Genomic DNA, 15,500 nt, shown 5'->3' with positions numbered 1-15,500 from the left:
TTGAGTCTCTTATGGTTTGTCTCCCTCTCTGGTTTTGTCTTCTTTCATTTTTCCCTCCCTTCCCCTATGATCCTCTGTCTTGTTTCTCAAATTCCTCATATCAGTGAGATCATATGATAATTGTTTTTCTCTGATTGACTTATTTCGTTTAGCATAATACCTTCTAGTTCCATCCACGTCATTGCAAATGGCAAGATTTCGGTTTTTTGATGGCTGCATAATATTCTATTGTGTATATTCTAGTGTGTGTGTGTGTGTGTGTGTGTGTGTGTGTGTGTATACCACATCTTCTTTATCCATTCATCTGTTGATGGACATCTAGGCTCTTTCCATAGTTTGGCTATTGTGGACATTGCTGCTATAAACATTGGGGTGCACGTGCCCCTTCGGATCACTACATTTGTATCTTTGGGATAAATACCCAGTAGTGCAATTGCTGGGTCGTACGGTAGCTCTATTTTCAACTTTTTGAGGAACCTCCATACTGTTTTCCAGAGTGGCTGCACCAGCTTGCATTCCTACCAACAGTGTAGGAGGGTTCCCCTTTCTCTGCATCTTCGCCAACATCTGTTGTTTCCTGACTTGTTAATTTTAGCCATTCTGACTGGTGTGAGGTGGTATCTCATTGAGGTTTTGATTTGGATTTCCCTGATGCCGAGTGATGTTGAGGGCTTTTTCATGTGTCTGTTGGCCATCTGGATGTCTTCTTTGCAGAAAGGACATAATGATCCTTAACATGTATGTGCCTAACAATAGATTGTCGAGATATATGAAGCAAAAGCTAATAGAAATGCAAGGAGAAATAGATTAATCCACTATTATAGTTGGAGATTTCAACACCTCTCTATCAGAAATAAACAGATCCAGCAGGCAGAAAATCAATGAGGACATAATTGAACTTAACATCATCAATCAGTTGGATATAAATGACATCCCTAGACTGCTTCATCTAAGAATAGAAGAATGCACATTCTTCTCAAGCTCATAGGGAATATTGATCAAGATAGGCCATAATCTGGGCCATGAAACACACTCTAACAAATTTAAAAGACTAGAAGTCATACACTGTTTGTTCTCATACTACAATGGAATGAAACTAGGAATCAATAACAGAGAGATAGCTGGAAAATCCCAAAGTATTAGATTAAATGACATACTTCTAAACAACACTCCAGCAACCCTCAGATTATTTCCTGAGATGAAGAGTCTCTTATGGTTTGTCTTCCTCTCTGGTTTTGTCTTCTCAAAGAAGAAAACCCAAGACAAATTAAACAATATTTTAAATTAAATGAAAATGAAAACACAACTTACCACAATTTGTGGGATGTAGTGAAAGCAGTGCCTAGAGGGAAATTTATTCCATCAAATATATAAATTAGAAAGGAAGAAAGATATAAAAAAAACTAAGCCTCCACCTTAGGAAAGTAGAAAAAGAGGAGAAAATTAAATCCAAAGTAAGCAGAAGAAATAATAATTAGATCAGAAATCAATGTAATTAAAAACAGAAAATCAATGGAGAAAATCAACAAAGCCATGAGCTAGTTTTTTGAAAAGATCAATATAATTGAGCCTCTAGCCAGGCTAAATAAGATGAAAATAGGACAAAACAAACAAAGGGATGTTATGACAGATCCCATAGACATTAAAGAGATAATAAAGGAAAACTCTATGCCCACGTATTTGATAATGTAGGTGAAATGGACCAATTTCTTGAAAGACACAATCTGCCAAAACTAACACAAGAAGAAAGAGGTAAGTGGAATAGGCCCACATCTATTAATTAAATTGAATTGACAATTAATAACCTTCCAAAACAGAAAGCACAAGGCCCCAATGAGTTCACCTGTGAATTCTACCAAAGATTTAAAAAAGAAATTATATAAATTATCTACATTCTCCTCTAGAAGATGCAAGCAGAGGGAATATGCCCTAATTCATTCTATGATGTCAGTATTACTCTACTATCAAAATGAGACAAAGAAAATACAAAGAAAAAAAATCCTATGAGTCAATACCTCTCATGAGCATAGATGCAAAAATCTTCAAAATATTTGCAAATTGAATCCAACAATGTATAAAAAGAATTGTATACCACAACCAAATGTCATTTAGGTATGCAAGGCTAATTCAATAACTGAAAATCAATTAATGTAATCCATTACATCAAAAAAATACAGAAGAAAAAAATCACATGATCATACCAATAGATGTAGAAAAAGAATTCAACAATATCCTCACTTATTCATGACAAAAACTCTCAGTAAACTAGGAATAGAGAACTTCTTCAACTTTATAAAGAATATCTACAAAAAACCCTACAGCTAACTTTATACTTAATGGTAAGAAATTTGAAGCTTTCCCATTAAGATTAGGAACAAGACAATGATGTCCCCTCTTACCACTGCTTTTAAAAATCGTAACAGAAGTCCTAGCTAATGCAATAAGACAAGGTAAGGAAATAAAAGGTATATAGATTGGGAAGAGAAGAATTAAACTATCTCTATTCACAGATGGCATGATCATCTAAGTATAAAATACAAAAGATTCAGCAAATGAGCTCCTGAAACTAGTAAGTGATTATAGCAAGGTTGCAGGACACAAGGCCAATATACAAAAGTCAATCATTGTCTCATACCAGGAATGAATAAGCAGAATTTGAAATTAAAAACACAATACCATTTACATTACCATCCACCCTCCAAAATGAAATACTTAGGAATAAATCTAGCAAAATACGTACAAGTCTATATGAGGAAAATTTAAAAAACTCTGATGAAAAATATCAATGAACTCAGTAAGTGGAGCAATGTTCCATGTTCATGGATAGGAAAACTCAATACTGTTAAGATGTCATTGCTCTACAAATTCAGTGTAATCCCAGTCCAGATCTTAGCAAGTTATTTTGTGGCTATCAGCAAACTGATCTAAAGTGTATATTGAGAGGCAAAAGATGCAAAATAGCCAACACAATATTGAAGAACAAAGTTGGAGAACTGACACTACCCTACTTGAAGACTTACTATAAATCTACCATAATCGAGACAGTATGGTGTTGGTGAAAGAATAAACAAATAAATCAGTGGAACAGAATTGAGAACCCAGAAATACACCCACATAAATATGGCCAACTGATCTTTGACATAGGTGCAAAGGTAATACAATGGAGCAAAGATAGTCTCTTCAACAGATAGTGCTGGAAAAACTAAACATCCACATGCAAAAAACAAACAAACAAAAACCCACCAAAAACCTAGATACAGACCTTACATATGTCACAAAAATTAACTCAGATCACAGACTTACATGTAAAACCCAAAACTATAGAACTTCTGTAAGACAACATAGAAGAAAGCCTATAGATGACCTGGGGTACGATTATGACTTTTTATTTATTTATTTATTTTTAATTTTTTTTTTTAAAGATTTTATTTATTTATTTGACAGAGAGAGACATAGTGAGAGCAGGAACACAAGCAGGGGGAGTGGGAGAGGGAGAAGCAGGCTTCCCGCGGAGCAGGGAGCCCGATGTGGAACTCGATCCCAGGACCCTGGGATCATGACCTGAGCCGAAGGCAGACGCCCAACGACTGAGCCACCCAGGCGCCCTCGATTATGACTTTTTAGATACAACACGAAAGGCACGGTCCATGAAAGGAAGACTTGATAAGCTAGGATACATTAAAATTAAAAACTTCTGTTGTCAAGAGAATAAGAAGATAGCCACAAACTGGAAAAAATATTTGCAAAAGATACATCTGATAAAAGATGTTATGCAAAATATACAAAGAACCCTTAAAACTTAATAATAAGAAAAGAATCCCATTAAAAAAATGAGCCAAAGACCTTAACAGACACCTCACCCAAGAAGACATACAGTTGGCAAATGAGCATATGTAAAGATGCTCATCAGGGAAATGCAAATTAAAACAAGATATCATTACACACCTATTAGGAAGACCCAAATCCAGATCACTGATAACATCAAATGCTGGTGAGATTGTGAAACTATAGGAGCTTTCATTCACTGCTTGTGGGAATGCAAAAGGGGTGAAGGTGGCCGAGCCTGTTTATCCTCACACACCTCCAGGCTGCTCTGATATTACCAGTGTACTCACCTGGTTCAGTGCCCTGCTTTCACCTGGGATGCTTTAATGGCTTTTGCCCTCAAGTTCCTTTTTCATGACAGTTCATTCTGCTCATTGCTAATGACTGAAGCAAAAGTGTCATTTTGGAATTATTAAACAAAATCTCTTTTTCCACTATTTTCCTAATAAAGTACCAATTATTTGACATGTTATTCAAGGTCCTTCATTACCAGCCCCAAATCTACCTTTCATTGAATCTCTCCATTTTGCGCTCCTCAATTTGAACCAAATCACTTCCAAAACTGCCTTTTCTTGTGCTGAGTCTTTGTCGTGCTGCGTTCCTCTTCTGGAATGCTGTCTCCTTATCACCTGATAAGCTTCCTTTGAACACCTCAGCGAGCAGAAACTTCTCTTTTTAACTCACTCATTATTATTCTTTTTTACCTCTTAAAATTCTTCTCATATGCTGTCTTGTACTACAGTTAATTGTTGGATGCCTTATTATCTCCATGATTGCATTGTTTCTTAAAGGCATGGATTATGTCAAAATAGTATCAATGTAGTCATTTATAACTAATATTTAATAATTGCTCCTGCATGTTGTTCAGAGTGTTAACTGCTTATATATATTATCTACCTTAACGTTACCCAAATACCTGTTGTTGACAACTAAAATGAAAAATGCTGACTTACAAAATATAGGCTGAATAATGAAAATGTCATTTGTTGATTTCAAGTAATGTTGATGGTTTGCAACGTAGCTGTTAATATATGGCACCCCAGCAATCTATAGAAGTGCATTACAAGTCTCGATGCCACAGCTGCCATGATAAAACCTAGTGTCTAGATCTTGATTTCTAAATATTGTTATTCAATAAAGAAACTGTAGGTCTTTAAAGAATGGTTGATTTCAGGCTGGCGCACAGAAAATACAAAATGAGCTAAGAGCATATTGTGATGTTATAAAGCAAGGAAATGCTCATAAAAGGATGGGAAATATTAAGAGAACATAGGAATGAACTGGAAAGGGTTCCCAATGGCAGATATAGAACACATTAGGCAACAAACATAAACAAATATTATAATGGATTATAGCCCTTAAAATAAAATAAATATCCATGAGTTCATACACATATAAAAAATTGAATAAATGAATGGGTAGAAAAAACATCCTTTTTAATTTTTTTATTATTTTAATTCCAGTATATTTAATTTACAGTGTTATATTAGTTCCAGGTGTACAATATAGTGATTCCACAATTCTATTCATTACTCAGTGCTCATCATGATAAGAGTACTCTTAATCTCCTTCACCTATTTCACCCATCCCCCCATCCAACTCCCTTCTGGTAACCATTAGTTTGTTCTTTATAGTTAAGAGTCTGTTTGTTTTGTTTCTTTTTCTCATTGCTCATTTGTTTTGTTTCTTAAATTCCACATGTGAGTGAAATCATATGGCATTTGTCTTTCTCTGACTGACTCATTTCACTTAGCATTATACTCTCTAGATCCATCCATGTATTTGCAAATGACAAGATTTCATTCCTTTTTATGGCTAATAATCTATTGTATATACATACCACTTCTTATTTATCCATTCATCTATTGATGGACACTGGGCTGCTTCTATAATTTGGCTATTGAAATAATGCTGCAGTAAACATAAGGGTGCATATATCTTTTTGAATTAGTGTTTTTATATTCTTTGGGTAAATATCCAGTAGTGAAATGATAGGATCATATGGTAATTCTAATTTTAATTTTTATAGGAAGCTTCCCCAGTGGCTGTACCAGTTTGTATTCCCACCAACAATGCACGAGAGTTTCTCTTTGTCTACATTCTCACCAACACTTGTTGTTTCTTGTGTTTTGATTTTAGACATTCTGATAGGTGTGAGGTGATATCTCCTCATGGTTTTGATTTGCGTTTCCCTGATGATGAGTGATATTGAGCATCTTTTCATGTGTCTGTTGGCCATATGTATGGTCTCTTTGGAGAAATCTCTGCTCATGTCTTCTGACCATTTTTAATTGGATTATTTGTTTTTTGGTGTTGAGTTATAGAAGTTCTTTCTATATCTTGGATATTAACCCTTTATCAGATATATAATTTGCAAATATCTTCTCCCACTCAGTATATTGTCTTTCAGTTTTGTTGATGGTTTCCTTTGCTGTGCAGAAGCCTTTTATTTTGATGTAGTCCCAATAATTTATTTTTGCTTTTGTTTCCCTTGCCTCAGGAGACATATCTAGAAAAATGTTGCTATGGCTGATGTTAGAGAAATGACTGCCTGTGCTCTCTTCTAGAATTTTTATGGTTTCAGGTCTCACATTTAGATCCTTGAGCCATTTTGAGTTTGTTTTTGTGTGTGGTGTAGGAAAGTGCTCCAGATGGGCTCAGTCAGTTAAGCATCTGCCTTCGGCTCAGGTCATGATCCCAGGGTTGTGGGATTGAGTCCCACATTGGGCTCCCTGCTCAGCGGGGAGTCCACTTCTCCCTCTCCCTCTGCCCCTCTTCCCTGCTTGTTCTCTCTCTCTCAAATAAGTAAATAAATAAAAATCTAAAAAAAAAAAAGTGCTCCAGTTTCATTCTTTTGCATGTAAGTGTTCAGTTTTCTCAACACCATTTGTTGAAGAGACTATCTTTTTCCCATTGGATATTCTTGACTCCTTTTTTGAAGATTAATTGACCATATAATTGTGGGTTTATTTCTGGTCTCTCTATTCTGTTCCATTGGCCTATGTGTCTATTTTTGTCCCAGTACCAATATTGTTTAGATTTCTATAGCTTTGTAATATAACTTGATATCTGGGATTGTGATACTTCCAGTCTTATTCTTCTTTTTCAAGACTGTTTTGGTTATTTGGGGTCTTGCATGGTTCCATACAAATTTTAAGATTATTTGTATGGAATCACAAAATTTTAAGATTATTTGTTCTAGTTCTGTGAAAAATGCTGGTGGTATTTTGAAAGAGATTGCATTGAATCTATAGATTGCTGTGGGTAGCAGGAACATTTTAACAATATTTGTTCTTCTAATCCATGAGCATGGAATGTCTTCCCAATTCTTTGTGTCATCTTCAATTTCTTTCATCAATGTTTTAGTTTTCAGAGTACAGGCTTTTCGCCTTCTTGTTTAAGTTCATTCCTAGGTATTTTACTGTTTTTAATGCAGCTGTAAAAAGGATTGTTTCCTTAATTTCTTTTTCTGCTGCTCATTATTAGTGTATAGAAATGCAACAGATTTCTGCACATTGATTTTGTATCCTGAAACCTTACTGAATCCATTTGTCAGTTCTAGTAGTGTTTTGGTGGAGTCTTTAGGGTTTTCTGCATATAATATCACGTCATCTGTAAATAGTGACAGTGTTACTTATTTCTTACCAATTTGGATGCCTTTTATTTCTTTCTGTTTTCTGATTGCTGTGGTTAGGACTTCCAGTCCTGTGTTGAATAAAAGTTGTGAGAATGGACATCCTTGTCTTGTTCCTGAGCTTAGGGGAAAGGCTCTGTTTTTCACCATTGAGTATAATGTTAGCTGTGGGTTTTTCATGTATGGCCTTTGTTATGTTGAGGTATGAGCTCTCTAAAACTACTTGGTTTAGGGTTTTCATCATGACTGGATGTTGTACTTTGTCAAATGCTTTTTCTGCATTTATTGGAATGATCAGATGGTTTTTATCCTTTCTCTTATTGATTGATATATCATTTTAATTGACTTAGGAATATTAAACCACCCTTGCATAAATAAATCCCACTTGATCATGGTGAATGATTTTTTTAATGTATTATTGGATTCAGTTTGCTAATATTTTGGGGGGGATTTTTGCATCTATCTTCTTCAGAGATATTGGCTTATAGTTCTCTTTTTTTGGTAGTATCTTTATCTGGAAAGCAGTAAGTCTAGATTTGGGATTTTAGGATCAGAGGAGCATGGAGTTCAAAAAGACCCTTGGAGAAGCTTTCCATGCATCATGTCACATTCAGGGGAATAATGTCAGGCCAAGAGAAGCTGAGTTACTAAAGGAACATTATCTTGGGAGAGATGGTTCTAGAACTCATGGGTTTTATCTCTCCATTCACTTTTACTTCCACTTTATGACCTGGATTCAAGTCCAGGAACTCTGTCAGTTGACTTAATTAATTCCATTTAATCTAATTCATAAGATATTTTATAAGAAAGGTTATATACTAATTTCTAATGTGTTTATAATGAAATTATGAAAATCTTGCTCAGTAAGGATCATGTTTTGCTTTTCAGGAAAACTTGAGTATCATGTTTTACTTTTCAGGAAAACTTGAGTATCAGTTTGAGAAGTAGAAAGAAACTTTGACTATAAGATTTGAATTTAGTTCATCTAAACTTCAAATCAATTTCAAGGAGCTCAGTGTTTGATTATGCATTGTTCCCTTAGTTAAAGCCACCCTTTTATTTCTTCTTATGTGTAGGTTCTTTCTTGCTCAGTTGTTTGCTTACACACATACACGCACGCATGCACGCACATGCGCGCACACACACACACAGCACTCATTAAAACAGATAATGAGTCATTTATTTTTCATTTGGTATAATTGCCTGAGATGGCTTCATGGTATAATCATCAGACATTACAGGCCTGAAGAAGACAATGATAATCTTGGCATTCAGCCCATGTATTCCCCCAGTTTTTATTGCCTGCAAGATTTCTGTGCGTCAACAAAACCTGCACTTCCCCTCCTCCACCCTCCAATATCTGGGCTATGCATTTAGCAAATGGTCTTGTTATACAATCATATTTAACAGGATTAGGCTAGAACATTGAATTGTAGGGATTTCTGACTATCACAGCTGTTTCTTCTCTGAAATGCTTTCACTTAATTAATGTATACAAGATACTCCTCTGGCCAACCCTCATTTTCCAATCAGCACCAACTCAGAGACCTGAATACATCCATATTTTAAATAGGAAAAGGAATTTTGGTGCCAGAAATGAATATACTCATGACTCCTATTTTTGTATGTGTACCAATAACAATATGCACGGTAAAAAATTGAAACAAATACTGAGTGTTCAAACTAGATTTAGGAAAATTATTCCAAATATTATTTCTATAATAGAATCTCTATATTTCTATAACAAAATCTCCCCATGTCTCTCCATTCTACCATACTTTTCTCATGTACTCTGGAGCAAAATTCCAGAGTCATCCTTAGCATCTCTTCCTTACTCACCCCACCTTCTCTACCTTCCATCATGGCAGGTCATTACCAAGTCTTGACTATTGTTCATTTACATTATTACCTTAGTTCTTTCCTTTCAGTTGCCATCGTTATCACCTAGCTCAGGTCCAGTAAATGCCCTCAACTGCCTAAGGGCTTAAGAAGGAAGAACATTTTCCATTCTTGGCACCCAGTAAATCACAGTAGTGAGAAATGGGAGAAGTCCCTCATGCCTCATCTCCCACTTAGGGGTGGGAGGTTGGATGGGGTGAGTGGTGGAACTACATCATAGCAGGGCAATAACCTCCTGATATCAGAAGCCTCTAGGGAGGGTCCAGCAACAAGAATTTTATGAGTGCGTCTCAACCCAACAGAGACTCCAATATCAGTGTTCATCTGGGCTGGGAGAAGCAAATATGGTGTTGTAAATTAAGAATGGGGGCCATGGAAATTAAATAAGCAAAAGAAAATAATGTCAACTAGTGTGCGTAAGAAAAGAATACCTCCAAAATACAGTCTTGTTTTAAAACTTGATTGGAGGGCTGCCATTTTTTAAATTATGTTCTGTGTAATCCCATTTTAACTTAAACAAATCATCTCATTTCATATTATAGCAACAATGCTATTTTATCTTTATACCAACTTCCTATACCTAATTTCACAGATAAGGAGACTGAAGAGAGATTGGGAAATTGTCTTATGCGTATACAGCTAGGAAACTGTGGAGTCCATTTTGAAACCCATTTTGTGCATCTCCAGAATCTAAGAATGCGGCTTTTCAACAGTTTATGTGGCCCAATATGTCTGTGAAGTAAAGTAGCTTTGAGTCTGTTCATGTCAATCAAATGGATTTCCTTTTTTGTTCTAAGCCATTTCATAACATTTTGTAAAAAATCTTTTCCCAACTTAAAAAGTGCAAACACACATAACGCAGTGAAGGAAGTATTGTTGGCTCCATAATATCAGGTAAGGAAATGGAAGCTCAGAGAAATCAAGTAATTTGTCCATTGCCACACAGCCCATCTGTGGTGGATGGGAATCTTAACCTGGGCAGTCTTATTTCCCTTCCCCTGCTCCCAGCCACACTGCTAACTTTAATAGGTTATTTTTATACTGCTTTGATATTTCCCAAAAAGAAGGAAGTGGAGCGTCATCTAACCTTACCCTATAAACTCTCTTGGGGCACACATACATACACACAAAATACACATGCATACATACACATGTATGTACATATAGGTGTGACTGTATGTATGTGCGCATGAGAAATATTAAAAAATAATATTCTAGTGGATATGAGCTGTATCTATCTTCTATGCAGTAGATGGCATAGTAGTAATAATTGCTATAATTGCAATAATGTTAGCAATATAATTGGTCCCATGCCTGCTTTTTGGTAGAATTCTTTTTCCCTAAGACAAGGAAACTAAGTGTCTGGTTCTGCTCAAATACAGAACATCTGTAACTTGCAGAAGAGATCATGTGACAAAGAGTAAATGTAAATCAAACCACCTTTTACATGTCTGTGCTTTTGGTTATTTCAGGTACTAGGTGACCTGATTTCTAGTCAGTCTGGCAGATGAAACAGCTGTAATTCACAATAAATATACATCAAACATCACAATCAACCTTTTTCTTTCTTCCTGCAAAAGGCAGCTGGCTTCTATCAAAAACATGTAAAGAATACTTGCTGCTATCTAACCAATGGGGCATCATATGCACCCCGCCATTAACATAGGGAGGTTTCATAGTAGTGTGCCCAGGAGTGGATAGGTGGCAGGCGGTGAGGAACAGTACTGTTTCAGCTCTAGAGTTAGCATATTGCAGTTTTACCGACTCAAAGAGACTATCTACAATTTATCTCAGTCCCAAATCCTAAGGAAAGGAATCTTATAGGCTCTGAGGTAAAGGGTGACATTTTCCAAAGAAAGCAGGGGGTGATTCGTGGACTGTGCAAGGATCCCAATAAATATCCACTATCATGCCCCGGCAAAACTAAACAAAACAAAACAAAATGGCCCTATGAAATAAGAATAGTAGTAAGAAGTGAAGAAAATAATTGAGAAGAAAAATATTTTGTTTCCTGGTGGGAAAGGGAGGGGTTATTTTATCTGCCTTTATTTTTTAAAGATTTTATTTATTTATTTGACAGAGAGATAGAGCCAGAGAGCACAAGCAGGGGAGGCGCAGAGGGAGAGGGAGAAGCAGGCTCCCCGCTGAGCAGAGAGCCTGAGGTGGGGCTCGATCCCAGGACCCTGGGATCATGACCTGAGCTGAAGGCAGACGCTTAACCGACTGAGCCACTCAGGCATCCCTTTATCTGCCTTTAAATGCTCGTGAAAGTCACTCAGGAATCATGCACAAAAGCCCTGGGGTGTCCACGGTTAAGCTGGGCCTTCGCCTTTACAAGGGAAAAGCTTACATGTGATGCACCGTCCTGAGAACGGGCTTCTTCCTAGGAAGTGGGCTCTCTGGCAGGAGAGGAAAGAAACCCTTACCTGGGTAATCGTTCTTGTCTATGTCTGAGTCTCCTCTTAGAGTAAAGCCGAAGCCCGAAGGGATGGTCTGTGAGGCCCACACTCCCTGCAGAGTTTGGGAAGGCTTGGTGTTTAAGCCATCCTTGTTCCCGTTGTAAATGAGCACTTTGCCTCTTTGATCCTTGCCTGCAAAGGGTGCTCCGATGGCAATGTCTGCAAATGGGGACACATGAACATATTTTTTAAGGAAAGAAGGTTTTAGAGATAGAATTAAGTGCAGTCTTAACCTAGAATCCTTCTAGTAACCTAGAATCCAAAGGGCTCATTAAGTTTGCCAGGAAAATTTCGTAATACTGCAGCAACCATAAATTATTTGTTGTCTTTTATCCATCCAGCAAATATTTATTGAGTGACTGCTGTATATGTTGGATGCAGTGGGTATGACAGCAAACCAGATGCTGCTTTTAGAGTTTATGTTCTAGGGCAGGTAGTAGACAATTTGAATAGAGAGACAATCAAGAAAAGACGGAGAGGAACCATGAGAGACTATGGACTTTGAGAAACAAACTGAGGGTTCTAGAGGGGAGGGGGGTGGGAGGATGGGTTAGCCTGGTGGTGGGTATTGAGGAGGGCACATTCTGCATGGAGCACTGGGTGTTATACGCAAACAATGAATCACGGAACACTACATCAAAAACTAATGATGTAATGTATGCTGATTAACATAACATAATAAAATAAAATGAAAAAGATGGAAAGTGATACATTCTATGCAGAAGAATCACAAATATTAATGTAATGGAGAGTGGTGGTTATTTCTAGATTCGGTGATTGGACAGGGTGTTGCTAAGGCTCGTGTTGAAAGTGAAAGCTGGGGACAAAATGGAACCAACTGTGTGAAATCAGAGGGAAGAGCACTCCAGGCAGAAAGAACTGGTGTGCCAAGGTCGAAAGGTCGAAAAAGCTGGGCCCATTAGAGGAGCAGGGAGAGCGTGGTCTACACGGGAACTTAGCGAGAAACAGGGAGGGCTGGGTCACATCAGTAGACTGGATAAAACAGGGGAGGCACCTTTGCAAGGTACTTATGAGTTTCTTGTCAAAAGAAATAAACAATCTCTTGTACAAAGATTATATAATGTAATGATTACATTGTCCCATGAGGGAGGCAGGATGCATTTTACAGTAGAGGACATTGGGGAACCTAGAAAGAACCCTATCCCCTGACTCCCACTTAAATAGAGCACTCAATGAAAAGTAACTTCCACACATTGTGCTCTTCAGGATTGTTTTAAACAATACACACAAAGACTGAGTTTTACATAAAAAAGAGCACCAAGAACACAATAACATAATAGCTCACCCCAGTGGACGACAGTTATGTGTCCTCACTTTGTCGTTTATTTCTCTTTGCTCCTAAGTAAGTCTGATAAGACTAAGTAAATCATGAATTGATTTTACTACATAATGAGGATCATAATTCCAGTTTCATTTAACAGGTAAAGATAAATATCTCAAATCTCAGATCATGGTGGAAATTAAAGATATCATCATGTGACAGGTGCAAAGGGGCCCTTCCTTCACCTCCTCTAAGTCAGTCCACATCTGTCCCGTGTTTCCTCCCAGTTTGGAATTATTTTGCCCACTTTATACTCAAAAACAGTGAGGCTCAGAAAGGCAGAACCCCCTTAATGTCATTAAAAATGTTTCTCTTAGCTTTCAAAAATATCATGAAGGGTTTGAGAAAAAAGACAAATAGAGGAAAATATGGTGGAAAAGATGACTTGATAGATAATTTAGCATTATTTATTTCGCTTGGTGCTCAGGGATAGGCAGTTTCTGAAAGCAGCATATCAGTTAAAGATGAACTTGTCTCTTTTTTATTATTTTCCTGGAACCATGAACTTTTAATATACATTTATGTTTTATGGTACTTTAAAAATTACTAACCATACATTTCTGGGATGTCTTTTTTCAAAGAAAACATAAAATACCAAAAGCACTAATGAATACTGATCTGATGCAAACACTCCCTAGGCTATTTTGCTGGAGCAAATTCCTGTTACTCCCTTGAACTTTAAGAAACCCATTTTACCTTGCTTCTTAATTTAAAGGTCCTGAACACGTATGCAAAACTTTGTGTGAGCTTGCATGTTTTTCCGAGAAGGTACTTGCAAGGAATTCACAAATTCTTAGCTGAAAGAATCATAATCCTAAACTAAAAATTTAACACTACTTTATTGCAAACACTGAAGTTGCCCTTAAGCTAAAGTCTACAGACCAATTAAAATTCAGCATAACCTATACATAGTCCATGTGGGTTAATCACAAGGCAATATACTTGTCCACATATCGACATGTATTTATTTGTCTTGACTCTGTACATAACAGAAGGTTCTCTAGTTTTCTTTGAGTCACTAAATCCGAATATCACTTTAAAAAATAATTGCTGCCTTTATTTAGAGCTGCCTTTATAAACTTTAAACTGCCTTGAGGTTTTTGATACTTTATTAAAAACCAGTAATAGTAACCGTACCCCACACACCACTGTAAATACTTTAAGATGTCATTGTTTCCTTCACGTACCGGTAACATGAATTATGACAAATAAACAGTTTCCATGTATTGGTGTCAATTACCATTGTATCCATCTTGGTTCAGGTCTCCTAAGTGTGCCACAGCGCTACCGAATCTCCCAAAAACCTCGGTTCCCGCAAGGATCTGCGGGTCCCTGAAGACAAGCGCGCTCACTTGCAAATACAGGTAAACTTGCCCTACTTCTCTAGGGCTACTCTCAAATTCACGTTCCATAAAGAGAGGTGCCCCGATCAGTACGTCATCCATTCTGTACGGAACAAAGAGAGAGGTCAGAGCACTGACAGACCTGAGATTCTTTGGCGTACACTTTTAATCCACTAGATTAGTATCTTTCCTTGGTATTTTTCCTTTCCCAGGAAAATGAGTATTTTACAATCACCGTATTTCTTTCATTGCTGTCTCTGGGGTAGAATGTTGTAAGAACATTGTAGGTTCATTGTTACACTGAACTTCTTTTTATAACAAAAGATTTATTTATTTGAGAGGGAGAGAGTGTGTGTACAAGTGGGAGGAGGGGCAGAGGGAGAGGGGAAGCAGACTCCACACTGAGTGGGGGGAGCCTGACGTGGGGCTCGATCTCACCACCCTGAGATCATGACCTGAGCCAAAACCAAGAGCTGGATGCCTAACTGGCTGAGCCACCTGGGCGCCCATACACTGAACCTTTAAACTATGTTACAGTGACTACTTTAAGGAAACCACAGATACTTCACCATTTTCAAAAGCTTCTTAGTGCATTTCTGGAAAATGTAGCTATACAAGTAAAACACATCAAAAAAGATTTTTCTCAAAGTGGATTAGAGTTTGTCTACAACAATAGAACTATACCCTTAAATTATGAAGTTTTCTTTCAGGAATAAGGTTTAAAATAAATTTTGCCTCCTTCTGTCCTCTTGTTACCTTCATTTAAATAAAACAGAGGCCAGAGAGGGCCTCTGAAATATAGAAAGGGCCAGAGGCCTAGAAATATAGAAAGTAAATTTTCCTCCCAAATAAGACTTGATAGTTATTCTTTATAAATGTAGATATTATAGCAGGAAACTAGTAGATAATTTTTAAGGTTGAAAAAAATTCAAGAAACAAATGCCTATGCAAGTTATTTAGAGATAAATTATAACCACCAGGAGAACAAAATCCAAGTG

General features: G+C 37.0%; 1 protein-coding gene across 2 annotated transcripts in view; it reads right to left on the bottom strand.

Moving 5' to 3' along the window:
• ITGA8 (integrin subunit alpha 8) overlaps positions 1–15,500 on the bottom strand; it is a 180,137-nt gene that overhangs the window by 94,615 nt on the left and 70,022 nt on the right. For both annotated transcript variants that reach the window (XM_064592014.1, XM_064592013.1), the window contains exons 12-13: positions 14,400–14,605; positions 11,785–11,976 (exon numbers count right to left, since the gene is read on the bottom strand). In XM_064592014.1, coding sequence (XP_064448084.1) covers positions 11,785–11,976; positions 14,400–14,605 — 398 coding nt within the window. The remainder of the gene's footprint in view (positions 1–11,784; positions 11,977–14,399; positions 14,606–15,500) is intronic.

This window comes from Mirounga angustirostris, unplaced genomic scaffold (assembly GCF_029215605.1).
Source record: "Mirounga angustirostris isolate CCGP_5_RB_7025 unplaced genomic scaffold, mMirAng1.0.hap1 SCAF_5, whole genome shotgun sequence".
In the NCBI taxonomy this organism is placed as follows: Eukaryota; Metazoa; Chordata; class Mammalia; order Carnivora; family Phocidae; genus Mirounga; species Mirounga angustirostris.
This window is presented reverse-complemented; position numbering and strand designations above follow the sequence as displayed.